Genomic DNA, 27,971 nt, shown 5'->3' on the forward strand with positions numbered 1-27,971 from the left:
CATTCCACTGTGTGCTTGTCCAGCTTCACAGAAGATTATTTAATTATTGTTAAAGTCACATTCTTTACAAAAAAATTTATTGAGGTAGAAGTCACATAAAATTCACCCGTATAAAGTGTATTATGGAATGAGGTAGAAGTCACATAAAATTCACCCGTATAAAGTGTATTATTTCCATAGTTTTTAGTATTTTCCCCAAGTTATACAACCATCACCACTATCTGATTCTGGGACATTTCTGTCACCTCAAAATGCTTGTTAGAAGTCACACCCTATTTCTCCCTCCTCTCAGCCCTTGACAACACTAAGCTACTTTCTGTATTTACAAATTTGCCTATTATGGATATTTCATGTAAATAGAATCATATGCTGTACGCCTTTGTGTCTGGCTTCCTTCACTTCACACAACGTTCTCGAGGGTCATCCATGTTGTAACATGCATTAGTACTTCATTCCTTTTTATGACTGAATAGTATTCCCTGGTATGGATTATGCTACGTTTGTTTATCTGCTTATTAGCTGGTGGATATTTGGGTTGTCTCCACTTTTCAGCTATTATGAATACTGTTTTTATGAGCACTCGTGTTCATATTTTTTCAATTTTCTTGGGTACATATCTGTGAGTGGAATTGCTAGGTGATATGGTAACTCTATGTCTTACTTATTGAGGAACTGGCAAACTGTTTTCCAAAATGGCTGTGCATTTTAAATTCTGGGTTCGAATTTCTCTATATCCTCGTCAACACTTTTTATTGTCCGACTTTTTCATTATATACCCATCCTATAGGATGGGAAATGGTGTCTTATGGTTTTGTTTGCATATCCCTAATGAGTAATGATGTTGAGAATTTTTTCACGTGCATTTGTATATAGTCTTTGGATAAATGTATTTTCAAATCCTCCGCTCATTTTTACATTGAGTCGTCTTTTTATTATTGAGTTGTAAGATTTCTTTATATTTCTGGGTACTAGACTCTTATCAGATATATGAATTGCAAATATTTTCTCTCATTCTCTGGGTTATCTTTTAACTTTCTTGTGTCCTTTTAATGAACTCTAGTTTATCTGTTCTTTACTTTGATTACTTGTCACTTTAGGTATCATTTCTAAGAAACCATTGCCTAATCCAAGGTCACAAAAATCTATATTTATGTTTTCCTTGAAGAGTTTTAATAGTTTTGGGGCACCTGGTTGCACAGTTGGTTAAGCGTCCAACTCTACATTTTGGCTTGGGTGGCGATCTCAGTATGGTGCTCCATTCATGGCAAGGAGTCAGTTTGATGGTTCTCTCCCTCTGCCCCTCCCCCCCTCAATAAATAAATAAATATTTTTTAAAAGTTTACTAGTTTTGACTCCTACATTTATGTCTCTGATCCATTTTGAGTTAATTTGTATATATAGTGTGAGGTAAGGATCCAACTTCATTCTTTTGCATGTGGATATCGAATTGTCCCAACATCATTTGTTGAAAAGACTATTCTTCCCCCCATTGAAATGTCCTGGAATCCTGTTGACACCTTCATTCATATATTAAAATGAGTAACTGTTCTCTATGAGCCAGGATAAGTAAATTGTTTGTTGTATTACTTTCCAAACTGAGTGGGTTATAACAGTATCTCTGTAATTCTGTTGTTTCATCTATAAAATGGGAGTGATAATACTTTGCTATAGTACCGTTTGAAGTATATAATACCTTGCTGAAGATGGAGGCTTAGATCATATGATGTCCCAATTTTGACTTTAATGTTGTTTAAAGCCCTTTGAGTCTGACTGACCTGGGTTCAAATCTTGGCTCTACTGCATACTAGTTGTATGACTTGGGCAAGTTAAATTTTTGTGAATTTTTTTTAAGTAATCTTTATGCCCAATGGGGGGCTCAAACTCATGACCCCAAGATCAAGAGTTGCATGCTGTACTGACTGAGCCAGCCAGGTGCCCCTGTAAATTTTATTTTTCATTGAAGTATAGTTGATATGTTAGTTTTAGTTACACAATATACTGATCTGACAATTATATTCATTATAAAATGCTCACCATGAGAAGTGTAATTACCATGTGTTACCACACAGTTATTACAGTATTATTGACTATATTCCCTATGCTATGCTTTTCATCCACATGAGTTATTTATTTTGTAACTGGAAGTTTGTATCTCTTAAGTCCCTTCAGCTGTTTTGCCTATCCCTTCACTCCTTCCCCTTTGGCAACCACTAGTTTGTATGTGAGTCTGTTTCTCTTTTGTTGTTTGTTTGTTCTGCTTTTTAGATTCCACATTTAAGTGAAATCATATGGTATTTGTCTTTCTTGGTCTAACTTATTTTACTTAGCTAATACCCTCTAGGTCCATTCATGTTATAGTGAATGGCAAGATTTCATTCTTTTTTACAGCTAGGTAATATTCCATAGTGTATATATACCATTTCTTCTTAATCCATTGATCTTTTAATGGATACTTAGATTGCTTCCATGTCTTGGCTATTGTAAATAATGCTGCAATAAACATAGGGGTGCATATATCTTTTCATATTAGTTTTTTCATTTTCTTTGGGTAAATACCCAGAAGTGGAATTACTGGATCATATGGTATTTCTATTTTTAATTTCTTGAGAAACCTTCACATACTGTCTTTCACAGTGGCTGCACCAATTTGCATTCCCTCCAACAGTCTTATATAATTTTTAAAATACAGATCATACATCATGACAATTATTTCCACTTTATTATCAAAGCTCAATGCTTTCACGAACCTGGCTTGTGAAAGCAGCTACTCTTACTAACTATAAGGACCATATGGCAAGTAGAACACAAGACAACACAAAAGCCCCTGGCATGCACTTTACAAATAAATTTACAACCGCATGGGTGCATTGACCATTGCTCCCAAATGCTGGTGCTTTGATGGCAATCTGATGAAATTTTCATGATTCCATGGGGAACATATTAAATACAGTTTTTAACTGATAATTTTTTCTTTACTATGAGGTTATGGCCTTTCTTCCTTTTGATGTTTTAAATGCCAATTTTGTTTTAAGTGTAATGATGATGGTAGTGTTGAATTCCTTGACCTAGCAAAATTAAAAGGTAGGTAACTTTAGTTTTACTTCCAAACTTTCTTTTGAAATTATTCCCAGTCTATAAAATCTCAAAGTCTGGGATCCTCTGTCTTAAAGTACACTATCCCTGAAGTCAGTAAACATTGTTTCAGTTAATTATGAAGGGATCGCAAAGAGTCTCTCCCCATCATGCTGTTAGTAGATAATGGCTGAACCAATCAGGAGTCTTTAAGGGTGTTCTTCTCATGCCAGAGGCAGCCATTTAAAAGTCCCTAAAAGAAGCTTCTGTAAACATACACAGTGTGAAGTCTGGTATATGCAAATAAGTTCATATTTGTATTATTTAATTTTAATTCTGAGCCTCTATTGAAGGAGGTTGACCACATGCTTAGATCATATTGAATATTCTTTTTTTTAAAGATTTTGTTTATTTATTTGACAGAGAAAAAGAGCACAAGCAGGGCGAACGGCAGGCAGAGGGAGAAGCAGGCTCCCCACCGAACAGAGAGCCCAATGCCGGGCTCCATCCCGGGACCCTGGGATCGTGACCTGAGCCAAAGGCAGACACTTAACTGACTGAGCCACCCAGGTGCCCCCATATTGAGTATATTTATAAGATACTAATTGAGTGGAAGGATTTGATGAACTGAAGTAGAGAAGTTAGGTTTTACCATGAGCTTTCATGCACTAAATCAAGTTTCTGTAGTTTTTGCCTCACGTTTGTGTTACTAAGGCAGGCATCCAAGGGGAACTGTGTTCTAGATAGAGCAAGCTCGTTTTAGTTTACATCAGAGAAGACAGGCATATGTCTTTTCCTTGATAAAATATTTTTGAAAGTGTTCTATGTTGTTTTTTTCCCAAGGATGTTGTAGATTACACACACTGTTCAGATCCTGCGTAAACCTTTGTAACTGTCAACGGAAACAATGGACTTTCCAATGAAAAAATAAAAAATAAAAGTGTGTTATTTGCTTTAGCTCTTTCTCTTTCCGGAACCTAAATATTCTTGGTAATCGCATACATTCTACACAGAATATACTACTGCCAGGTATTGTAATTGTAAAAGACATACTTTCTGGTCTCAAGAACTTGATTACTAGGTATGAGGTACATGGAAACAAAGACCATTACAGGCTAGCATTAGAGAAGGGCACCAGCCTTAGTGCCTGACAGACCTGGGTTTGAATTCAACTACTTGACAGACGAACAGATTTGCTTGGTGTTCTGTGGAGTATAATGGAGAGCCAACAAATTAGATGAAAAGGAAAGTTTGGAGAAAAGCGTTGTGGAATGCTCTCCAGAATAGGTGACTTGCAAGATGAATTTTCAAGAATAAATAAAAATTCAGCAAAGGAGGGGGAGGAGGGAAGGATGCCCTGGTAAGGATCAGCGGCACCTGCAGAGATATTGAGGCATGAAGCCATAGCAAGTAGCAAGCAGGGGGTCTAGGATTACGGACCCTAGATCAGGGTGCCTGAAGGACATACAGATGGAAATATACAATAGGGTTGGTGGCTTCTACTTATTAGACTTATGTGAACTTTTAATTTATTAAAGTAAACAATTTGTTTATATCACAAAATAATGAAATTTCCCGTTGGGGTAGCAAATTCTTCATTCTGAATACCCTGTTTTTCTAAAAAACAGGTCTCTAGGGCAATGAACTCATGATAAATTTTTTAAAAAAAACTTCCCAATAATAACATTTTAAATTATATCTATTTTTACTAGATGCTTATACAGTTTTTACTCATATTCCCAGATTTAAAAATATCTGACAGCAAAGTTAGCCATTTTACTAGGAAATTAAAAGGAAAAATGGGGGGATGCCTGGGTGGCTCAATCGGTTAAGCATCTGCCTTCAGCTCAGGTCATGATCACAGGGTCCTGGGTTGGAGCCCCGCATCGGGCTCCTTGCTCAGTGGGGAGCCTGCTTCTCCTTCTGCCTTCTGCCCCCCTGCTTTGTGTGCATGTGCTCTCTCTCAATCTCTCTCTCTCACAAATAAAGAAATAAAATTAAAAAAAAGAAATATGGGTTTGAGTGCAGACTTCAGTTCTACTAACTAGGATATAAACATTTGGTAACTCACTACAACTGGCTAAAGGAAAACCAAGAACATAATTACCTAAGAAAGACTTTCATTACAATTCTAATAAGTCTGTCTCAACGAATGGATCATTCTCCATGGAATTTTTGTTGTTTGTTATTAGAAATTTTGTTGTTACTTTGATCTGAATGAAATGTTCCAAAATAAAATGTGTCCGAGTCCAATAACAGATATTCACATACTTATGTAGCAGAATTTTTTTATTTGCAGACGAAAGCTATGTTGCCACATGTCTACTCAAGTAAATTAACATTACCAACTAAATTGACTCATTTGTAAGGAACAAGTCTACATAGCAGAAAGTATGACATCCATCAGAAAATATGCATGCCAGAAACATTGAAAGGGACAGGTTTCTCATTTTCTTGTGTTTTAATGTGCCATTTCTTGACCTTTACCTGCACCCCGACTCTAGCACAGATGCTGAAATGTAGAATCATAGAAAATAAGAGGATAGGGGTGGGAGGAGCGGAGGTACGAAAAAGGAGGGGAGCAGGAAAGGCAGGATGCCTTTTCTCAAGATAGGAATTTAGGGGGAAAATGCCCCGACAAGGGAATTCCAACTTGAAAGACTATCTTCCCCAGCTAGGTGGCATCTAGAACCTATGATTGCCATTCAGAGTAAAGGAAAAAGGGAAAAAGGAATATAGCATTTTCTCCTTAGGGCAGAAGGGGTTGTTTCTCTTTAGTAAATGCGTGAACTTAAATGTGGAACCTCAGACTTGATAGTGAAAACAAAGAAACTATAAGATAAACAGTAAAAATGATTTGTTGATATGATGTTATTGTAGCTTTTATGTATATTTTGTTAAGCAAAACATGGATATTTCATGCAATGCTTTAAGCACAACTTTCAAAAGGAAAACAATAGCCATTTGTTCTGATAGGAATGCATATTCAATAGTGGACATATCTTGTAGCATTATTTTTTTTTCTTATGGCAATGACATTTGGTGTTTTTTGGGGATTTAAACAATGATACCATCCTTCCATTTACATAGAACTTAAGTTCTATGTAATCCACACGCAAGCAAAAGCATAGTGTAAATAATGTCTCTTACCTATTAAGTTGCTTTCCACTTATGCTGAGACCATGGCTTGGCACCATCTTTGGTTTCATTTCCTACCACGGCTGCCGATCCTCTCTGAGCTTGACATATGCTCTGGACACTCTGACCCTTTATCATTTTATCTCTGTATTCCAGAGCCTAAAAGGAGTTCACTAAGCTTGTTTGTTTGTTTGTTGACTGAATGAATAAAACAGTGAATAACCTCGGGCTAGAAGTGATGAGACATAAATAATATTACAATTATAATTTACAGTTTGCAAAGTACTTCCATTAGCTGAATTAATCCTCAAAATCATGGTATGAGGTAGATAGCTCCTATCTCTATTTTATAAATAAGGGAACAGAAGCTCAGAGAGGTTAAGTAGGCTGCCCAAGAGCACAGCTAATGAAGTCACTTAGTTGGGATTTAAACCCAGGTCTTCCCTAAATTTCTTATGCTTTCTACTCTATCCTGCTGTCTCTAGAGGCCTTATACACAAAGGGTAGAAGCTGAAAAGATTTTTATCTCATGTATTGAATTTTATTCAGGGTGAAATAAGTAAAGCATTCTTTTTTTTAAAGTTCAGAATATTAATAACATTTTATGAATGCTCACATTCATTCGGTTTATTATTTTTTGTAAATATGAAAGAAGAAGAACCAGCAATGCAAGTTTAATATCACAAGAGATTTGGCAGTATTTTATTAACCTGCCCTGCTAGGTTGCCCACAGTGATATAAGTACTGCTATTTATCAGTTTGTGCAGATGTACCGAATTACAGCCTAGAGATCTGTAACTTTCGCTTATAGAGATGAAGGCTGGTGGGTACAAAGCATTCTATTGTAATCCTAGGAAAATATTTTTAAATATATATTTCCCCTCGGCAATCCCATAATGATTTCCTTTCATGTAATCTCATCATTAATAGATTTATACCTCGAAGAACCACCAGCATCCAGGAGGGTGTCAGCAACATGCTGTCCCCAGGACGAAGTAAGTGACAGGTGCCTGCTGCCACCTAGACTTGCAAGTGAAAAGAGCAGAGGTGGCTCCATTCAGTGTGTTCCTGTCTCCTTGACTGTCCAAAGTCCAGCAAGTGAGAGGCCTTTACGCACCTCTATTATTTCTCCATATCCATCCCCTTCCTTACCCCAGGAGAGCATAATGTCAGTGGACCCTACGCAAAGGTTCTAGAAAACAGATCTGAAGTAGATCATTTGTAATACTTGTCATTTACTAGAAATGGGATGCTGTCTGGAGGGGAAATGTTAGGAATAGGCTAGTCAGGGCTTAAGAGCCTGCATTGTCCCCACCCTCAATCGCCCTTTTAGAGAGAATACCTTTCATTCAAAAGAAACTCTTCCTGTTCCATTCATTCCCAGTTTAGAAAATTGGTATCTGCTTACAGCTGCCTTTTCTGCTATTATGTGTGCACTCTAAAACAATGCAAACTATGAAGAAATTGTGACAAATATCCCGAGTAGGAATAGGAAATCCTAAACAGAGGACGGTTGTTTTGGGTTACCCTAGAAAGCTACCTGTCAGTACTTTTGGGGAGGTTTTGTTGTTCAGTGTATTTGATTGCAATGATGGTTGAACATGACTGTTCTCTCCTGATCCCTCCTCTTTGCCCACCGTTTGCCTCACTGGCTCAGCCTGTGCTTTGTAAATGAAGGCATCATGCCAGCTTCTCTTCTCTGCCTTCCTCTTATTTGGTCAGGTGTCTCCCTGCAGAGAGCGGACCCACAGCTCCTGCTCTCACTACGGCCTCTTTCGTGAAGACTCCGACTTACTTCGTCCGGCTCTGTGGCTTCCTCTGGACCCACAACTCTCTAATTTCACTCCACGCTCTTTAAGAGCTCAAGAAGGAAGAATGAGTGCATCATCCCGGAAGGTGTCATGGAGGGAGCAGGGCTTAAACTCACTGTAATGATGAATGGACTCTTCTATATCAAAACTGCCCAGATGGAGCTTTTATATTACGAAAATTTACTGAATCATTGGCATTCAACACTATGCCTAATACACATCCAGTGGGTGTGTAAGTTCAAATCTGAATTTCTCAACTAAGATCGAGTTTAAGTCTGCAGGAAGTTGTGCTTGTTAGAGAATCACAGAATTAAGTTCTTGGTGAAAGAACTTGGTAAGAGGCAACGTGACCATCCTGAGATCCTTGGTGGTCTTATAGACCCCAGAGCTCTGGAGAGGTTCCCAGGACACTTCCTGTGGGCAACCCGTGAGGCACCATCTGGGAGGAAATGGGCAATCCTACAAGGCAAACGTCTTGCCAAGGCATTTGCCTGGAAATTAGAAAAAATAAATAAATAAAGAGACCACAGGGTCCGGGTTTAACGCCTTCAAGAAATGCAAGTATGCATATTGACAGACACTTTCCTAATCTTTAAAATATCAGGCACATCAGCTTTAATACAGTCCCCTGCTCTTTTTTCTCTGTGCGATGTGTATTACTTATATATTCAGGAACATTTTGGTAGGAATAATCAAAGGAAGAAATAAAAAAAACAGCTAATTGGGAAATGGGCTAATTCTAAAGCCACATTGACAATCGTTGTGGGAGGAGGTGGCCATTATTTAATTGTTCTTCCTCTGGAGACAATGAGTAGGGTGGGTTTTGCCAAGTGTCCTGAGGCAAATACTACTATAAAGCTCCGTGTGGAGTAGGACTATTGTCCCTCCAAATATAGTCCCTTTGTGTTGAGGGCCAAGAAATCCAATGACGGAATGAAACAATGGAAATCTGCCCAGAAACTTTTGTACAGAGCGATTCCTTTGGTAAAACTGACCAATAAAGAAGCACCACAATTGCTCTTTTACCAGTAATTCTTTAAAATATTTGACTGTAAATGAATAATATGTGGTAGTTTGTGACCAGGGAGGTTCACATTTTTATGTGTGCTCCCCAAAGGGAGAAGTGACAGGTATAGCATAAGCGCCGAGAGACGAACATAAAATCTGAATTCTATGCATATCTTAGGTTTTAGTAGATAGAGGGTCTAGCTCTGAGATACAGATAGGGAGAATATATGCCAGCCTTTAAACTGGATCCAGAAGCCCTCTCCAAATTGCTCATCCCCTACACGGGTGACAAGGCCTACCTGCACATTTCTGTAAAATCTTGTGCTTTAATCTATCGTAGTACTTACTTAAAGGGTATTAGAATTGTTGTTACTTGTTTGTCTCCCCTATGTAAGGAGCGTCTACATCTTTCATTTCTTTATGGCTAATACTTAGCATAGTACCTGGCACATAGTAGACACTCACTAATAATAATAAATAGTTGTTGAATTCATGAATATCCCCATTGGTAAAACATTTATAATTAACATGTTTTACTAACAGGGACATTCACTGCTGATTTGCTATCCACTCTATGAGGTGAATTTTACATTCTTGATTAACAAGTTCTATGTTTATTCTGTACAAGGTGCTCTGCGGATCACCATGGAGGACACAGAGACGAGACTCCGCCTAACCCTAGGTTTATCCTCGGGCTAACGTGAAACACTCCTCTTTAACTCATTGTGAGTCATCACCTGTCAATTCTCTGAAGGTTTAGTGACTAGGATACAGTAGGTACTCATTCAATGTCTGGTGAAAGAGTAGATAAATGAACCTCTCTGGTACTTGCGGTCAATTTGCCCTCGAATGCTTGGGACTAATAGTTACCAGCGTCGTAATGAAATCCTTTAATCTTTCATGGGCTCTTTTTCTCAGCTAATCATAGTCAACATTCTTAATATTTAACTGCAGTGTAAGATCCTTGAAGGCAGGTCATAACTATATTGATCTTTTTCACCATTATAGTCTCAGTCTCCAACACATAATAGATGATCAGTAAATATTTGCTGAATGAAGTTTTTAATGTTTCCTTTTTAGTCTTTGTAGAGGAGATGCCAAAAGTTGACAAATGTCTATGATAGAAAACAGAGTAAAAGAGAAAGAAACTATTTTGGGGGACTCACTTGTGGTCAGGTTCATGTCTTGTAGAGGTACAGGATTTTTATAAATAAAATTTATAAATTTTAATAACTTTTTGGGTAGATCTTGACAAGAAACTAGAATTTCAATTGATGTCCAGAAGAGCATTAAGTTTTACTTAAAAAAACCTCATCCTTCAAAGTTACAGAATTCCTTGATTCAAAGATGTAGATTTTTTAAAATGTAGAATTCTTATTTTTAGGGCTGCAAGGAAAAGCAAGTATTTTTAACCTGAATTTTTAAATCACGTGGAGTGTTGAGAAATTTTTTTTTTAATTTGAAATGGAGGGGTTTCAGAATTTAATTCTGTGAAATTAATGTTAAGCACTAAAACACATTCCTATAAGAATTTAAAATATTTTGGTACAAATAATAGGCTTTAGCTCTTTTCTTAAAACTAAACGCCGTCTTAATAAGATCTTTAAGAAAAATAAGTTTATTTTCGCTTGTAAGTAATATTAAAAATACGATGCAAGTGAGTGGAAACATTCAAAGCAGTGCCTCAAACATTCACCTAATCATGTAGGAATCCGTGGCTCAGCAGAAAGATCAAAAACGTCAAAATTAAAGGCCCGGGCCTGCGTTGTGTCTGCAAGTAGCAGATTTCACAACCTGGGAAAGTCCAACACACCCATCTTCCTGGTTGACAAAAATAGGGGGTCATATTAGACCAGCACCTCTCAAAACTTTAGTATGTCACTAATCACCTGCAAATCTAGTTAATATGCAGATTCCGACCGAGTAGGTGGGGCCGGGGGTGGGGGGGAGAGTCTGCAGTTCCAATAAGCTCCCAGGTGTTGCCCATGCTGCTGGTTGTTGACCTCACTATGAGTAACAAAGCATTGGAAATCTCTTGAGGTTTTCTGCTGCCCGAGGATCCTAGGTAAGGTTTCCAGGTTTCTAGCATGAAAACTCTGTTATCAGACATAAGCTGGAATGTGGTTCAACTACAAACACTTCTGAAGTCCTTCTCATCGAATGTACACGGTGCTTATCATTACTTTACCCCTTTGATTTAAAGGAATAATGTTCTCTAGATGTCACTGGCATGCAGTATACTCTTCTCCCTTAATTTCCCCCGACAAACCTCAGAATATAGTGGTACTTAAATATCAGTATGTAATGTGATGTGCCTTATGTGAAGTTAGGCTCCTTTAGGAATTTGGTCCGCAGTTATCATATCATATGTCAAGGAAAAATTCAAATAATAATTTCTTGAGCCCTGCTGTGTGCCAAAGATTGTGTCATGCAAGGGGTATATCATTATCTTTTATTTTGCAAATGAGGACATCGAGGCTAAGAGCGAAGACTAGGGCTATCCATCCAGTAAGAGGAGTCAAGGTTTGAACTTCAGTCTTTTTTTTTTTTTTAAAGATTTTATTTATTCATTTGATAGAGAGAGAGAGCACAAAAAGGGGGAGAGGCAGAGGGAGAGGGAGAAGCAAGGAGCCCGACATGGGGCTCGATCCCAGGACCTGGAGATCATGACCTGAGCCGAAGGCAGACGCCCTTGAACCTAAGTCTTGCTGGCTCGCAGGCTGTGCTCTTCCTACTATACCTCACTGTCTCTCTGAGGGAGGCATAAGACAGGATCAATGTGGGGGTCTGAAGACATACGTGGCATATTGTGGGCTTCAAGAAGTTTCCAGTAAGAGCAGTAAGAGATGACACAAAGCAAATCAGAATGAAGTGCCCAATGGCTATAACAGAAATAAGTTTCAGAGGAATACAGAAGAGCGAGGAGGCCGTGTATGCTGGAATGGCCTGGAAAGGCTTCCCACAGAAGGGGACCATTGAGCCAGGTCTTGAAAAAATGAGTAGGAATTAAAGGAGCAGAGAAGAGAGCTTTATAGGCAGTGGGGACAGGAGTGAAATCTCTTTCTTTCTAAACATTTTAAATTCCAAGGCTTTTTCAGGCAACCAGAGTGGAGTCCACTATGACAGGCCTTTACTGCCAGACCAAAGAATTTGGATTCCATCCTTTTCTCACTGGGGGATCTCTCCATGTTTATAAATAATATATCAGAACTATAGAGGATTATTCTAGCAACTAGAAATGTGAAAAACTGGAGCTGAAGAGTCAGGAGGCAGGACTATAGGAGGTCAGTTTTGTTTGTTTGTTATCTGTAAAATGAGGAAAACGCAGTAACCACCTCACAGGGTTGTTCTGAGAATTAGAATTAGAATGGTTCCTGACGCGTGATGTCACAAATGTGGGCTATCGTTACTTCCGCTCTCTCCGTGTGAAGGTGAATGAGCCCAAATCCTGCACGTATTTCCACTTAGCACACTTTAGAGTCAGTGCTTCACTTCTAGAGCCTGTAAGTACAGCGTCAGGCATGGCGGAGGACTTTACTGCCAGGTAGTGTGGCTGGGGTCACCATGACCTTCCTCTCCCCTCCCCCCCACCCAGATAGTTGTTCATGGTGCCCTCTTTTCTCCAACCTTACGTATCTGCAGGGCAGCACAGTGACTGTCCTTTGGCTTAATGTCACTCTCTTCTTGTATCAGTCTCTCTCCCTTTAATTCGACATGAGCATGCTCTCTGCTTGTAGGCACAAGTATAAAAGAAGGGCTATAATTCTGAGAACAATTTAAAAATAAGTGGGTGAGCCCCAGTTTTCTAAGAAAAAGAAACTCGAGGTGGAAATTCCCAGAGAAGAATTTGACTGAGAGTGACATTCGGTATGTATCAGCAGCTTCGGGTTCTCTTAGGTTAAGTCCCGCTCTATAAACCAAGACTTCACCTACTAAAGTAAAAGGCATATTACCCATCTTTGATTAGAACAGAGTCCGGTTCGGAAGAGGAGAGAGAAGAGAAGATACAGTGTGGGAGGGGGGATAAAGTAACAGTCAGGGCACTGGGTGCCCATGCTTCAACCCCACGGAGTGGTCAGATGCCCTTGTGCAAATCGCTTCGTTTCTCCCATGCAGAGTGAAAATGCCATCCATCCTATTTGCCTATCATTCAACATTCCATTCTGCCAAAATGTAGTATTCACTCCTAGGTGCCAGGCACTGGGCTAAGTTCTGTGATACAATCATGAGCAGCAGTACACATGGTCCCTGACTTCATGGGATGTACAAACTAGGGGAAGAGACAGATGTTCATCTAATACTCCCCCCACCATAGCACAACGCAGCTATGATAGGCTACAAGGGAGATGCTACAGGGTGCCGCAGGGAACTGTAGAGAGGCTGGGTAAGGATCCTTGAGGGAATGGGTGTTGAGTAGTGGGGATGATACCAGTCTAGGGGTACTTGGTGTTATAGCCCAGGAAGAGGAAATGGCGTGTTTACTGCCCTCAGAAAGAAGGCCAGTGTCCCTGGACCACAGAGCAAGAGGAGGGATGTGATTATCGAGGCTGCAAGCGGAAGCAGGGGTAAAACTAAACAGAGCCTTCTACGCCCTTCCAAAGTATCGTTTTAAATGGTTGTATTCATTATCAAATACAATGAAGGGCTTACATTTATCATTTTAAAAATCTTTAAAAATTTTAAAATGCTGAATAAATGAAAGGCAATTTCATTACCATCATGAGTATTGTCTTTCTGGAGTTATACTAGGAGAATTGCACCAAATATCATTATATAGCTTAACACAAGCATCTAGTCTACTCAAGGAATCAAAGAACAAAGTTTGGCTGTTCACTGGGTCATAAAATACTCTCCAAAGAAAAGTCTAGGCATCCACCTTTTTGGTAGTTAGAATCCTGGTGATCTCATGGAATCATAAACTTTCAGTTTGGAAAGGATTTTCTTGCTAACGTATGACATTTCCGATATGGAAATTGAAAGCCGCTGGGGATGAGGACCCCTGAGCGATTGAAGACAACCTATTCTATCTTGGTGCTTTGTACTTGATTCAAAGTTCTCACTCATATTTTGGATGGGAACCTACAAGATGAGGATGGGGGAGGGAGACACCAACCTTACAGTGTCACATACATAATCTAATTCAACCTTCACGAGAGCTTTATGAGGCCTAACCTCAGTTTTATAGATGAGGAAACAGAGGTGAGGAAAAATGAATGAATTTTTATTTGCCCAAGCTCATATAGTTAATAAGTAGCAGAGCCTGACTTTGAATACACACTGACTTGACTCCAAAGCCACGGTTCTAGGTGTTCTAGAACTATGCCTTAGAGTCATTTAAAAACACTTTGATAGTTGCAGCACGTCTTTTGGAAATCTGATAAAATCTAGTAACCTATGCTCTAGAGAAGCGAATATATGCACAAGATTTTGTAAACAATTCCAGAATTTAGATGGCTCATGAATCCCAAGTTCATACACGCATGCTATGATGTGCGTCGGCTAGAGCACGAGCCTCGCTGGGACAGAGGTCATTGTTCTACTCGTTGCTGCATTCCCAGCACTAAGAACATTGCCCGCCACAGAGTAGGAGTTCAAAAAAGAGTTGTTGAATAAAAGTGATTCCAAATGCCTGGGCCCATTCATCTAATTATTTACAGCAGGGTGATAAACATATAGTATGGAAGGGTTGCCTCTGTGCAAAATTTAGGAGAACCACAGAATGATTTCCCAACCCTGACCCCAGGGAACCCAAGGGGTACCAAAAGGGACCGTCCGTATCCAGATCTGAGTCATTATGGGCCAAGTTTGTTTTGTTTTGTTTTGCTGTCTAACTTTAAAATCACGTTCTCTTCCCCCCACTCTCAGAAAACAATAGTGTCTTTCAAAGTTTCTTTTTAAATTAGAATTTGAAATACACTAGTAAAAACAGCACTTCTGAGTCAATTTTCAGGAAGTATTTGGATAAAAAGTGTATAGACCATGTTTTGTCCAAATGCTTCTTGGCGTCACCCTTATATTATTTAAATGGGTTTTGCTTATTTGGGGAAGGCTAGACCTTTAGGATGCTTATGTGTATTTCAAAACAGAGGTAAATATCAGCTCTTAGAAAATAGCTGTAAGGACATAACATGTTATCGATCCCAGGTTTTAAAACCAGGAAGAGCCAAGAAGGTCCTTTCGTATATCTAGAGATCGGGTCTGTGCAGTTGACAGTTCCTAGTGCTCCCAGTGAATCTTTCCCCTAAAGGCAACACTCAAGAAGTGGTACAAAGTCCTCTTTCAACTAGTTACTTTTTTTTTTTTTAAGATTTTATTTATTTATTCGACAGAAAGAGACAACCAGCGAGAAAGGGAACACAAGCAGGGGGAGTGGGAGAGGAAGAAGCAGGCTCCCAGCAGAGGAGCCCGATGTGGGGCTTGATCCCAGAACGCCGGGACGATGCCCTGAGCCGAAGGCAGACGCTTAATGACTGCGCTACCCAGGCGCCCCCACTTTTTTTCTTGATTTAGATGGTGATCCAGTTGAAACAAAGGATGGGAAGGGAAAGATCATCATATGTACTTGGCCAGTTATATATGATCTATGTGTACACATATACATATGAACCATATGTAGATAAGGAAAGGGACACTTGAAGTGTCTCAAGACCCAGGTAGAACTGGGACATTATTTGGTTTTTTGAACAGGCAAGTAATATAATGGAAGTGCTGTCCTGAGAAGCTAAGGGTTCTGTGGTGTTTGGGTGGTACTCAGGTAGGCAAGGGTCGACACAAAGACACAAGCGGGACGGTCAGAGTCCATGAGGTGAGAGGGCTGGTCCCCACGTGGTAGAAACAACAAGGCAAGAAGGAATGGATGGGAGAGGCATTTTGAAAAAGGAATCCATAGACTTTTCTCTCTTTCTCTCTCTCTTTTTCTCTTTCTTTTATTTTGAACACTAATTTTAACACTAAACACTAAAATTGCCTAATTTTGCCTAATATTGTGTGCCCTAAGGAAGTTCAAGCTATATTAGACAATATCTATCATTTTTGTGCAGATTTGTCTTCTCTCGGTCTTTCATCTGTGAAACACAGATGCAGCTGGAAATAAGCCGAGGCTGAGGTCCTTCTCCACACCTCCTGATGTGAGTCACTAGTTAGGCCTGATCCCCTTATTTTATAAGAAATATTAGTCATATGATAGAATATTTAGAAAATGGAAATTTAAAAGACCTCACCCATAATTCCACCATCCTAAAAGTGGACATAATTATATTTTTTATGTGTTTTCTTCTAATCTTTTTTACTATGCATTAAAAATGTATACATATATATATATATATTTTTTTTTTACAAAATGTAATTGTAGTAGATACCACAGCATTCTGCGCCCTGCATTTTCCAAATGCAACAATACACTGATTGATTAACAGAAGGCTATGAAACTGGATTTTCTAAGGTAATCCGTATTGAGAAAGAAACCAAGGCCAAGGACAGTTCCTGAGACTCCCAAAGTCAGAGAATGAAGTATTTTAAGTTCATCAAAGACTGAGAGTAGCTTTTGGTATGTTCTATCCTTCTATGGAGCAAACATATTTTTGGTACTTTGTATTTTCCTGGGATTGATTAGCGTTGAGTCATCTTGGTGGAGCAGCATAAAGAGAAGGTAATCACGCCCAGCTATCTATGGTGTACTTGGTCTGTTTAAACAGGTCTGTGTCTTAAGAGACAGTGTGATTATGTTGATGCTCTCGGAGGTTGGCCAGAGGCCGCTGCGTACTTCAATAAATATCAAGTTCTAAAGAAATAATAACATGAGAAATCTTAGGACAGTCTCTGTATATTTATATACACACATATATTCTAGAGCAGAAAGGAACTCTTACAGAAAGGCTATATGAAACAGGCATAACAGCCAAGCAGTAGTTTTTCTTCCCTTAATTCAAAGGAACACCGGGGTAAAGAACTTTCAAGGGAAGCTATGATGGGGATAGGTTTGGAAACCTGCTTTATCTTTAGAAGTAGCATTGTACTGATGTTGAAAGCGGGTTAGACAAAGGATGGTTTGTTTCACAATGCCAGAGTACCATTTGATGGGTAGATTCAGGACTTCCTACACGTATTGTCACTGTGAACCCTTCTGGCAGACCTCTCTTCCTTCTGCCCAAGCCTATAACTCTTGAGTCCAGTTTGCCCTCTTAGTTCTTTACCATTATTCACCATAGTCCTTCTTCTAAAAGGACAATGACCTCCAGGAAATAGGTGGAGCTGAAAAGCATCCCCCTCTTTAGAGCTTTGGTGGAGAAAGGGGAGAATGAATCATGAGGAACATTTGAGGGAGGGGGGTGTCCTTTCAAGTTGAGTCTTAGAATCCAAGAGGTCTCTATAACATGGTGATTTGAAATACTAAGTCCTCTTATTAATTAAAGAAGGGAGCATAGCGTAGGAAAATATTGATGTATCATTTTCTTTCTCATGAGCATTTTTTTTTTCTTGATATTGTCTTCACCTTCTTCTCACCCAGATATGTATCCCTCCAGGCTCAGCATTACTTTTCCTGCTGTTTGAATGAATTTGGTCCTGTTCTGATCTAGCTACTCTGCTCCCGCAGACACCTCTGCACACCTCTGTTGTAGCACCTGTAATGCAGTCTGGTGGTTGTAACTGTCCTCAGCTTTTGCCATGATAAATCCCACTGCGAAGAAGAGAGACAGTGTCAAGTTCACCTTTGTACCACGGGTGCCTCGCATTGTACCTGACATGATGTATGCACTAGAATGTTTGACTAGGAAAGAGTAAAAGAAAGATACTGTACTATGTGTTAATTAGTGGCGTTATCTCTATTTATGAGAAACAAGATGCCAATAAAAAATCATATTTTCATTATACTGGAATCACCTTTGGTGAAATCATTCCTCCCAACCCAAAAGAGGAATCTCCCCTTGTTGCCCAGCCATAAACCCCGAAATTTGTCTTCTTCATCATGCAAAGTGCCATTGATACTGATATCTAGGGCTTTAAACGGGTCTCCATATCTTCTCAATCTCTTAGTGCTTCTCTCTTTATGGAATGTGTTTTAATGCTGTTTCTCCTCCTTACATCACTTGTCATGCTTTAAAGTGTAGATGAATGGTCTTCTATTAGGAATAAGGAGGGAAAGCATTCTGTCATATTCTTAGTGTACTGAGCTGAATTTATCCAAAAAGTTATGTTGGTTTAAATATATAAGAAATGCAATTGCATCATTAATACCACACCCTTATTCATCCACAGTATGTGGGCCACGATTATTTGCAAACCTTACTTAGTGCCCAACTGCTGCATGACGCCAGATGGGAAGCAATTATATGAAAAATGCAACAGGCCAGCATACAATATAAACAGTGGTGTACCTTTCACTGGGCAATCTCAAATATTTACGAAACAGATAATGGGGAGAATTTGGAGGATTTTCCAAAGGACTCATCATAGGATTTTTTTAACGAGCAAGCTTCTTTTTTATATTCAAATTATAATTTGAGTCAACATTAAGAAAATATATTCACCTGTTTAAGAAAGGGAAAGAGTTTATAGAATCTAACTTGATGTAAATGAGGATAAATTTCTAAGTGCTGACAAATCCCAAATATCCCCTCTAGTAATTGAAGCAATCCTCAAAAAAAGAAAGAAAAGAAACACCAAAAATGAACAATTACCTTTATTTTCAAGTAGGGCAAAAACACATAGTTCCTAGAAAATACCAGACAGTAAATTAATTAAAATCTCCAGCAATATTAGTGTGAGAATTATTAAAAGATATTTATGAGCGTGAAGAAGCAGAGGTGGTTGATAACCTAGAAGCAGTTTGGGTCCATGAAGAGCAACTGACCCCACGTTGTTCACCTTTTAATTGAAGACACAGCAGGCACACTTGTAAAATTTGAGGCTGATTCAGAGCTAAGGAAGATAGTGGTTTTTTTTTTTTTTTTTTAAATGCCTTTCAACCTCTCTCTGCGGAACAAGGATTGCTCATCCCTCCAGGCTCCCTCATTTTCGCGAGAAACCTTAAATTGCCCTGATTTGTTGGTCAAAGTATATACTTTTGCCACGAACCAACAAACTGAAATATGTGCATTTAAGGTTTTTTTCTGGAGAATAAAACCTTGAATTATCTACTGTCCAGTTCTTACCCAATCCAAATGTAGTAACAACAACAGCAAAATTTATGATAATTGCCTAAAAAAATATGCATCCATTCCTCTAGACATTGTAGACATTCTAGATCTTTGGAAAAATTCAGGTTATCATTTGTTCAAGTATTTATATAATCCTTGATTTAACCAACTTCTATTGATTTCCTACTGTGTTTCAGGCCTTGTGATAGGCATTAAGTATGGAATGTGAATGAAATAGACATGGTTCAGACATGACAATCAGGAATTGAAAATATCTCAATAATTCCAATAAGTTGAAAGACCTGTTTTTTTTTGTTTTTGTTTTTAGTTTGAAAGGTCATTTGTTAAATGCAGAATAGAGAACACTCCTTTAACAGCAGATTTTATGAAGACACATAAATACCACATGACTTAAGCACTTAGGTTGACTATAAAGCAGTATGAGGGAATGGAGATAGCCTGCTATGTAACACTTATCATTGGTGTAATGGTGAGTTTCTTTCTTATCTTCCCTGGCAGACTCTCCCTTGAGGGCAGGGACTATATCATATTCACCTTCATGTCTTCCATACTTACTATAGTACTGTACAAGCATTCAGCCCATGCTGAATTAATGATTGAGTAAATATATATTAAAAAAATCAAATCTCCCCTATCTTAGACTGGATCAGCAAAAATACAATGTCCTGAATGCAGGAGGTCCGCACAATTTGTACCGTATACTACTGTGCTTGGCCATGCCTAGGGCTCTAAGTTTAGGGGAGGAGCCATATTCTTACAGAGATACTAACAGACTGGACCAGATCCAAAAGATAGCAATTGGTTGTCTGAAGTTGCGTGTGGTTTGATGTAAAGGAATGCTTGGCCTAAAAAAAAAAAAAAAAAAAAAATTCTTATAAGGAACGGTTTGGCTTTCTACAAACATCTGAAGGACAAGCATAAGGAAGAAGGAGTAGATTTGTCCTATTTAATTCCAAATGGCAGAATTAGAGTCAGTGGATGAAAATTATAAGGAAAAACTTTCTTAAACAGTTTGTAGTCTTCAGTGAGATACAACAATTCATTTATGTGGGTAGAGTATTACTTAATTGATCTGTATAATAGCTGAGTGGTTGGGCTAGAAGATGTTTAATATCCTTTCCAAGTCCAAGATGTAAAAACTTTATGCCAATAGGAGTTACAATGAATAAGTGGATTCCATATTAGCATGTAACAAGCTACTCTAATTAATGGGCCACGTAACGACTATTTACAGGTATTAACATGACTGTTAATACTAAATATTTTTGCATTAGTCATGAAAATATTTCTGAAGGCAATAGGTTTTGACAGGGTGAAAGAAGAGGAAATCACACAGTTCCAGATCTTTGAAACAACTTAGCAAAATGAAAGAATTTTGGTTTGGCTGGAATGATGGGTGTAGGCAATGAGCCCAGAACAAGTCAGACCAGATCGCTTGCCATATGAACTGGGGCTGACGGTTGGGTCCCCAGGGGATGGCATGAGGGCAGTGCATGTGCTCTTGGAGACCCATACAGGCAAAGTTAACCAAAGACAGTAGGGAGGGCTGAGAGACAAAATAGAGCAAATCTATTACTATCCCCAAGTCCAGCAGCAGCAGCTGGACTCTAACTGGTCTAGAGCTGGTGAAGCTGAATCAGAAGAGAATCCACTCTGAAACTTTTCATGGAGGGTCCTGGTCATGGCTACAAATGTTAGTGGCTTGCCTGCATTGGTCATTGGGCGTGTGGAGCATATTGGGAAGACTTATTGGCACAGAGTTGGGCACATACCCCACAAATCGATTGGTGGAAATCCTCAAAGTGAGCTTCAGAACCCACAGGAAGGCTTTGCCATTAACCTACAACTTTGGGATTCAAGGAATTTCAAAAGCAGCCCTTCAAATCTGTTCTGCTTTTTACTCCTACCGCTTAGATCTCCAGCATTTTTTTCCTGCTTGGCAGAACTACCTTGGCTCCCTCTGAACAGGACGATGAGGAGGCTGGAATGTGTGTGAAGGAGTCGAAGGGGCAGTAGACAGATGAAAGCACAGGGAGCCATTCCTGGCTTCTGTAAAAGTGCACCTAGCTTTCTTCTGCGTATACACATGATTCCACTGAGCACTACTCTGCGATTATCTATCAAAAGACTTGACAGCAAACGTTTTGTTTAGTGGTCAGATTTCAGAGTTTTGACTGTGTTTGGAGTGTTTGCATTGGGAGGAAATTCCCAGGGAAAGGTAAGATAATATGCAGAATTAGCTGCGAGGAAGAACAGAAAGCCGAGGACAAACAGCTTTCCCTGCAAAAGGGATTGCTAAACAAAAAGACAGTCAAGCTACTTCTGCACGTTAAGGTTGGGGTGGGTGGGAGCTGGTGGGTCTCCAGTTCTGAGCCTTGGGTTGCTCCGAAGAGGGTCCATGGTTCTCACTGGTTAATTAAAGGGTCTGGGCCGTGTAGCTTGCTCCCCAGACAGCTACACCTCAGCCGCTACAAGAATTCAGCCAGCCCATGCTATGCAGCTGACCTTTGAACAACACAGGGCTTAGGGGCTCCTACCCCCATGCAGTCTGTGTATAACTTGGCTTCCCAAAAACTTACCTGCTAATAGCCTACTTGACCAGGAGTTTTACCAGTAATATAAACAGTCGATTCACACATATTTTGTACGTTGTATGTGTTATATACTGTATTCTTACAATAATACCTAGCATTTTCACATTTTTTTTCAGTATTTCTAGGCTATGTGGTTTGTCTGCAATTTTTTTCAAATTGTTGCAAGTCTCCAAAAATGTTTCCAATATATTTATTGAAAAATATCTGCATGGAAGTCGATCCCCATAAATAAATCTGTGGTGTCTAAGGGTCAACTGTATTTTCATTTAGGCATTCCAGTATCACATGCAATTAAACAGGATTAAGATGGTTTTCAATATATCCTATGAAAATCCTTTCCTCTATCCAGTTTCCCTAGCACACTCTCAGTGCCACAGTTTCCCTTTCCCTGCCCCTCTTGTGTGATAGTGGAAAGAGTTCAAATATTATCACCTTAGAGATAGACAGTGGCTCTATACTTGGTTGCTATATGACCTAGGACATCTCTTCACCTCTGGGAGTCTTAATTTCCTGTTCTATAAAATAGGATACCACAGGGGTTTGCTGTGGACATTAATTAAAGACGTGACTGGCATAGAAGGTGCTCAACACTGTTAGTCCCTCCCACCTCTCCCTTCCTCGTTTTGCTTTGTTTTTGTTTTTTTAAGACTTATTAATTTATTTGACAGAAAGAGAGAGAGAGAGGGAGGAGAGGCAGAGGGAGAGGGCGAGAATCCCAAGCAGGCTCTATGCTGAGCATAGAGCCCAATGTGGGGCTCGATTCCATGAACCTGAGATCATGACGTGAACTGAAATTGAGTTGGATGGGTATCCATCCAATTCCCCTTCTCTGTTAATTGCTCTCTTTGGGTCCCAATAATCATCTGTTGATCCCATCCCTGAAATAATAGGAGTGAGGATTGCTCTTGACCAAAGTAGGAAAGAGGAAAAGAGGTGAAAACTTAAAGCTAGTGCTACCCATTTCCCTCATTTTTAAAGGAATTGGAAAGGAAGGAATCCAGCATCAATCTTGAAAGATAACTTGGGTTTTCAGCACTTTCTCCCTCTCTCTGATTTCTTTGGCACTCACTCACCAGTGAAAATGAAGAGTTCTGTCAACTAGATGCATGGAGGACGTTATCAGCTCAGAGAAGATAGATTATCAGCAGCTTCTCGCTTCCACATTTACAACAAACAGAACAGAACTGCCCACCCAGTGGTTATTATTTGATCACTAGGACCAAATAATGAAAAAAACATTCATTAAAAGGGCATGGGTTTCATAGCAATACATTAGCATGAAACAAGGCGTTATGGGCACTCATAAGAAAGCAGTGTTATTTATCTGCTTTAAATATGGTATTTCGGACATTTAAAATGGCAAAAACATGGGGAGCAGTTGCATGGATTTATAGCTACTATTTGAACCATAAAAATAAAACTTAGAGGCAGAAATGCTGCTACATAATCCTTCATAGATCCCCTTATTAAAACTTAGACTGATTTTTAGAAAAATTAGGCTTTATTCTAAGTTGTCTTTCTTTTAATCAGCAAATAGAAATTTCCCTTTTTTTCTTAATTTTCATTTAATTCTCGTTCTGCATCGCCAATCTCTTATGAAATACTATGCTTCCTGTTGTTGCCTCTCTTTACATATATATCAAAGTATACATGTTTACTCCTATATGTCAAAGGATACAAATCATTGACGTTTTCAGAACAAACACCTCAGGACTTTCAATGCAGAAGGGAGGCATTGTGATTTTTTTTTTTTAATACTAAACTGGCCATGATACACTGCAGTACTTCTCAGAGAGAATCATTCCATTTATTTTTAAAATGTAGCCAAGTCACTAATGAACTACCAGGTTGGCACTGGGAAAGGCCAATCTTTAAGTGTTATTCACAGCTATAAAGCAACAAAATATTATTTTCTGCCTTTTCCTTCCCTTTGCTTGGCTTTTGGAATATATCCCAAGTTCCTAAGTTCCATGGTCTTCTTCCTCTCTCCATCCTCCTTCCATTCTCTCCCAGTGGAAAAGTGGAAACTGCCAGGTGTCTGGCTTGAATACATGTTTGTTTAACGGCAGGGATGTCCCTAATGTTGGACTATCAGAACAGGAGTAGCTGACATTAGCATCTCCATCAGATGGCAACCAGTGTAGGATCTGAGTTTGTGAGCTTGGAATGGGCCTTACAGGCATCTAATATGGAAGTGTAGTGCTAACCCGGTCCATCGGTAATGCCTGTGCCTTTGGTATACCAGAGTCACTAGACCTCAGATCCCTGTCACCCTCCACAAAAGATGGCTCGGAATGGCAAAACTCTGATCAAACCCTAAATAAGAATGGAAAGAGAACTGTATAACCCAGTGAGATCTTTCTTTCCTTTTCTACTGTGATGCTATTGAAAACGTAGCACTTGGCTACTCTTGCATAGTTACCAGAAGAGGCTCGCAAGTGCCACCATAAGAGAGAGTATATTCTACCGTAGGCTCTGTTCATTTACGTAGTAGGATAGTTATGCAAGATAAGCTGCCGGTCAGAAGCGGGCCAGCAAAAACTCCCACAGGGGAAGGTGTTAGGGCTGACCACCGTTAGCCACAGTAACCAGAACTAGGGTCCTAGTTTATGTCCTGTTAAACTTTTAATTGAGAGTTTTTTCATCATGAGGGCTATAAATCGCAGGCCAGGCTATGTTTCAGTTTAAGTCAGCCAAATATAAGAACAGCTTGGCCATATGCTTCTTTTTCAAAGAACTTTATTCATTTAGCCCCAGGCTCAGAATTCAATAATGTTTTCTATGGACTTTTTCTCTTCACATCAAATAATATTAAAGAGGAAAAATAGGGGGAAAAATTCTAATTATTCCCACATGGATACTCAGATAGGGCCAAACTGAATTATTCACAGTTTCCTTAAACACATCCTGGTTCCTGATCTCCACACGTGTGGGCACAGACCCTCCTGGAAAGCCCTCCTCCGCCTCTGCTTGTCAGAAGCCCACCCATTTTTTTTTTAAACCCACCCCACGGAATGTCTTCTTGTCTTCTCTGTGTGTCCTGCTGTGATCACCTCAGTCAAAAATAACAGCTGCTTCCCCAACATTGTCTTTTTGTCTTTTTTGAGACACCTTTTCCATAAGGTCTGTGAAAGCCTTGGGCTTTTGTGTAACTTCTCTACTGATCTTGGCAGTTTGGCGACAGTACCTTTGCTCCAGTCCGAATCCTTACAGAGATTAAGGGCAGGCTAGGGATAAATGGGATAGGCACTTCATAGCTATTTTGTTTCTTGGTGATTAAAGATTGGGCAAGTAGACAAATTACAGGGGAGCAGATACTTGCCAATGTGCTTGCTCCTGCCCTTTGCCTCTCCCAGGCATCTGTGAGAGCTCTCCGCTTCCCACTGCGGGTCAGGAATCTGTAGTGTTTCTCCTCCGCGTGTTAAAGCACTTGAAAGTTTATTTTTCGCTGGAAGAGCTTTATTTGATTCATTTCTTTGTAATGCAGGGTGGTAACATACTCAGCTGTTTATGCTTATTTGAAGTCGCTTTTCATTTAAGACGTTTATCACACCCTTCCTTTTTTTCTTTTCTTTCCTTTTTTTTCTTTTTTACCTGGCGGCAGCTGCGTTGGAGCAAGCAAACGGGCTTTCTCTAACTTTTATAGCCGGGAAGGAAATCTGTGCCCAGGGCTTCTTTTTCTTCTACTGCCTGTTCTTTTACCCTTCTCTTTTTAACTCTTTTAGGGAGTGCTGCTTCTTGGCGCTTAGTCAGCTCTGGGGCACGGCCAGTGCTCGCGTCTGCCCTCCGCTCTGCGGGGGGAACTCGGCGGCGGGACCTGCCGGTCTGCGGGGCTTGGGGTGACTGTGTACGTTCCCAGTCTCCTCTCGTCCTCTGATTGGCTGCCCGGCGTCACGTGAGGGCCGGGGGGTTGGAATTCCGAGTTGTGGCTTTTGGCACTCCTTTTTTCTTTTTAAAAATCGCCTGGTGTGGGGAGCTCCGCCGGGCTGGGTGCCTTGCTCTCTGACTGAGTGAGACTGGAGACGGACGGAAACAGCCACAGGGCAGACTGAGGTGGCAAAAGGAAAATCTGCCGAGATGTTCAGTCAGGGCCCCAGGACCCCAGCTTCAGGCTGCTACTATCTAAATTCCATGACACCTGAGGGCCGGGAGATGTACTTGCGATTTGATCAGACTACGAGACGCTCTCCTTACAGGATGAGCCGGATTCTAGCACGCCATCAGCTAGTGACTAAAATTCAACAAGGTGAGTGGCCGGTAGTGGCAGGCGGTTGCTAATTCTGATTTTTGTCTCTATTTGGTGCTAACCCAGTTTTTTGTTTGTTTGTTTTACATTGTTGTTTTCACTTTACAATACATTGGATTTCTATGCCACGCCGCTTGTAACTTTTAGAAATAACTTCAGGCAGCAGGTTTAAGCCAGCAGTGACAGCGCTTAGCTGCCACATAACTCAACATACAGTGCGCAGAAAACTTCATGATAGGATGGTGTATCATCTCTTTCCAAAATTTATGTGTGCCGACACAATAAACGAGACAGGTTTACTCCGTGTGTATTTTAGGAGCTTTTCTGCAGGTTGCTCACTCTCTGTCACGTTTAAAACTTGGACATTTGTTTATTTGATCGGGGGTTAGGAGGGGACTGACTTGCACCCTGCCCAGATTCTTTAGAACACTCTTAGTGACAAGGGAAAGTTAGAATTCTGTTCTTAAGGCCATTGGGCTGAAAACCAAAATCACATCCTCTATTTGTATGCTTATGTCAGTGGTTGCCTCTGATTTGTTGATATTGTTTTTCTGGTAAAGGATAAAGGTGCCTGTTAAGTTCAAAACAAAGCTTGTGACCTGTGCTTAGAAGTACCAGCTTCCTGAGGAGAGGGAAGAGGATATTGATTACAAGTTGCCAGATACTCCTTTTTATTCTCTGCAAAAAAAATTAAGTAAAAGTAAAGTAGATCAACAGTCTGGGCATCACTAAAACTCGTCATTTTCCAAAAATAGTTAAAACATGCTCCTTATCTTAGAGCAGATCTATAGAAGCTTGAAAATGGAAACATTCCTAGGAAGCCCCTAAGTGGTTCTCATTTAAAAGACACGCACCAAATAACCACATGATCACAGTAAGTTTACAAAGTTTATGACCCACCCCTCCTGGACTAAAACAAGAAAAAATAACAGAATTGTTATATTGGTGATACAAAACTTACCAGCAATTTCTAGAGCCATTATACAAATACAATTTCCACTTAAATTAATGAATTTAAGATTATATTGAATTTTAGAAGGGAAGTTAGGGTTTGTAATCGTGAAAATCTTATTGTAATGTTTCCAAAAGGAACAATATGTATTCTCGCGAGTAGCAGTTGATGAGATTGTTTCCTTGGAAATTAGGATTTGTTTGTAAAGGTTCAGGAACTGGTTATGTGTGAAGGATACTGGACCTACATACCAGTCTGATTTCAGGAAGGATATTATGTCATTCCATAAACTCAGTGTTCAGGTCTTGATTGAATAGAAACAAAAGTAATTATTTCCCTGTGGCTTGATTTAAAAATACATTAGGCTTAGAATAAAAACTAGCTTCATTTTAGCTCTAGAGATCTCTGACAGTGGTACTTTACCAGATGCCATCATCACTATGGACGTAGGGGCTTGACAAATGTTTGGTGATGATTTATAATCTACACTCGGTAATATTCTCCACTATGCATATAAAGTGTATTATGTTGGAAACACTGCATATAGAAATCGTTTGAAGTTGCTTTGTGCATCTCTTTAAATGTATTTACAATAATTGATTTCATTAAAATTCTTGATGTTCTTTTGGGATGAAGTTTGTATTCCCGTTGAAGATTTGAAGTTATGAACACATGCATGATCATTGAAAGTGTACTATGAGTCTGTTTCATTTGCCTAAATGGAAAATGTGAGCATTCTCACCTTTCTGTGTTGAGCAACGGGATGTCTGAAGCCAATGAATGCCTAGAAATCAAGAGTGATAATGAAGATCATAGGGAGGCATGAAGGAATTCCAACAGTCCAGTGGTTGGGAACTCATCGTTTATTGATATCATACAGTTGTATAGTAAGCCATAGTATAGTATAGTGAGCTTCTGAAAACAGAAGCAAAATGATTTTACTAGGTTTACTGTATTATTAGATCGTTTCACTGTAATAGTAGAGAATACTGA

The 27,971-nt window shown here is 39.5% G+C and overlaps 1 protein-coding gene across 9 annotated transcripts in view; it reads left to right on the forward strand.

Annotated features, from left to right (window-relative positions):
* The window catches only part of STARD13 (StAR related lipid transfer domain containing 13), a 513,073-nt gene that overhangs the window by 310,619 nt on the left and 174,483 nt on the right, over window positions 1-27,971 (forward strand). Inside the window, exon 1 of one of the 9 annotated variants that reach the window (XM_087865192.1) lies at window positions 24,302-26,026. The exons of 7 other annotated variants lie outside the window; for them this stretch is intronic. In XM_087865192.1, coding sequence (XP_087721318.1) covers window positions 25,858-26,026 — 169 coding nt within the window. In that variant the 5' untranslated portion in view covers window positions 24,302-25,857. Of the gene's footprint in view, window positions 1-24,301; window positions 26,027-27,971 lie in introns of those variants that run through there. One more of the 9 variants, XM_045796978.2, reaches the window with a different exon arrangement.

This window comes from Ursus americanus, chromosome 10 (genome assembly GCF_024610735.1).
Source record: "Ursus americanus isolate L20-20 chromosome 10, mUrsAme1.1.p, whole genome shotgun sequence".
In the NCBI taxonomy this organism is placed as follows: domain Eukaryota; kingdom Metazoa; phylum Chordata; class Mammalia; order Carnivora; family Ursidae; genus Ursus; species Ursus americanus.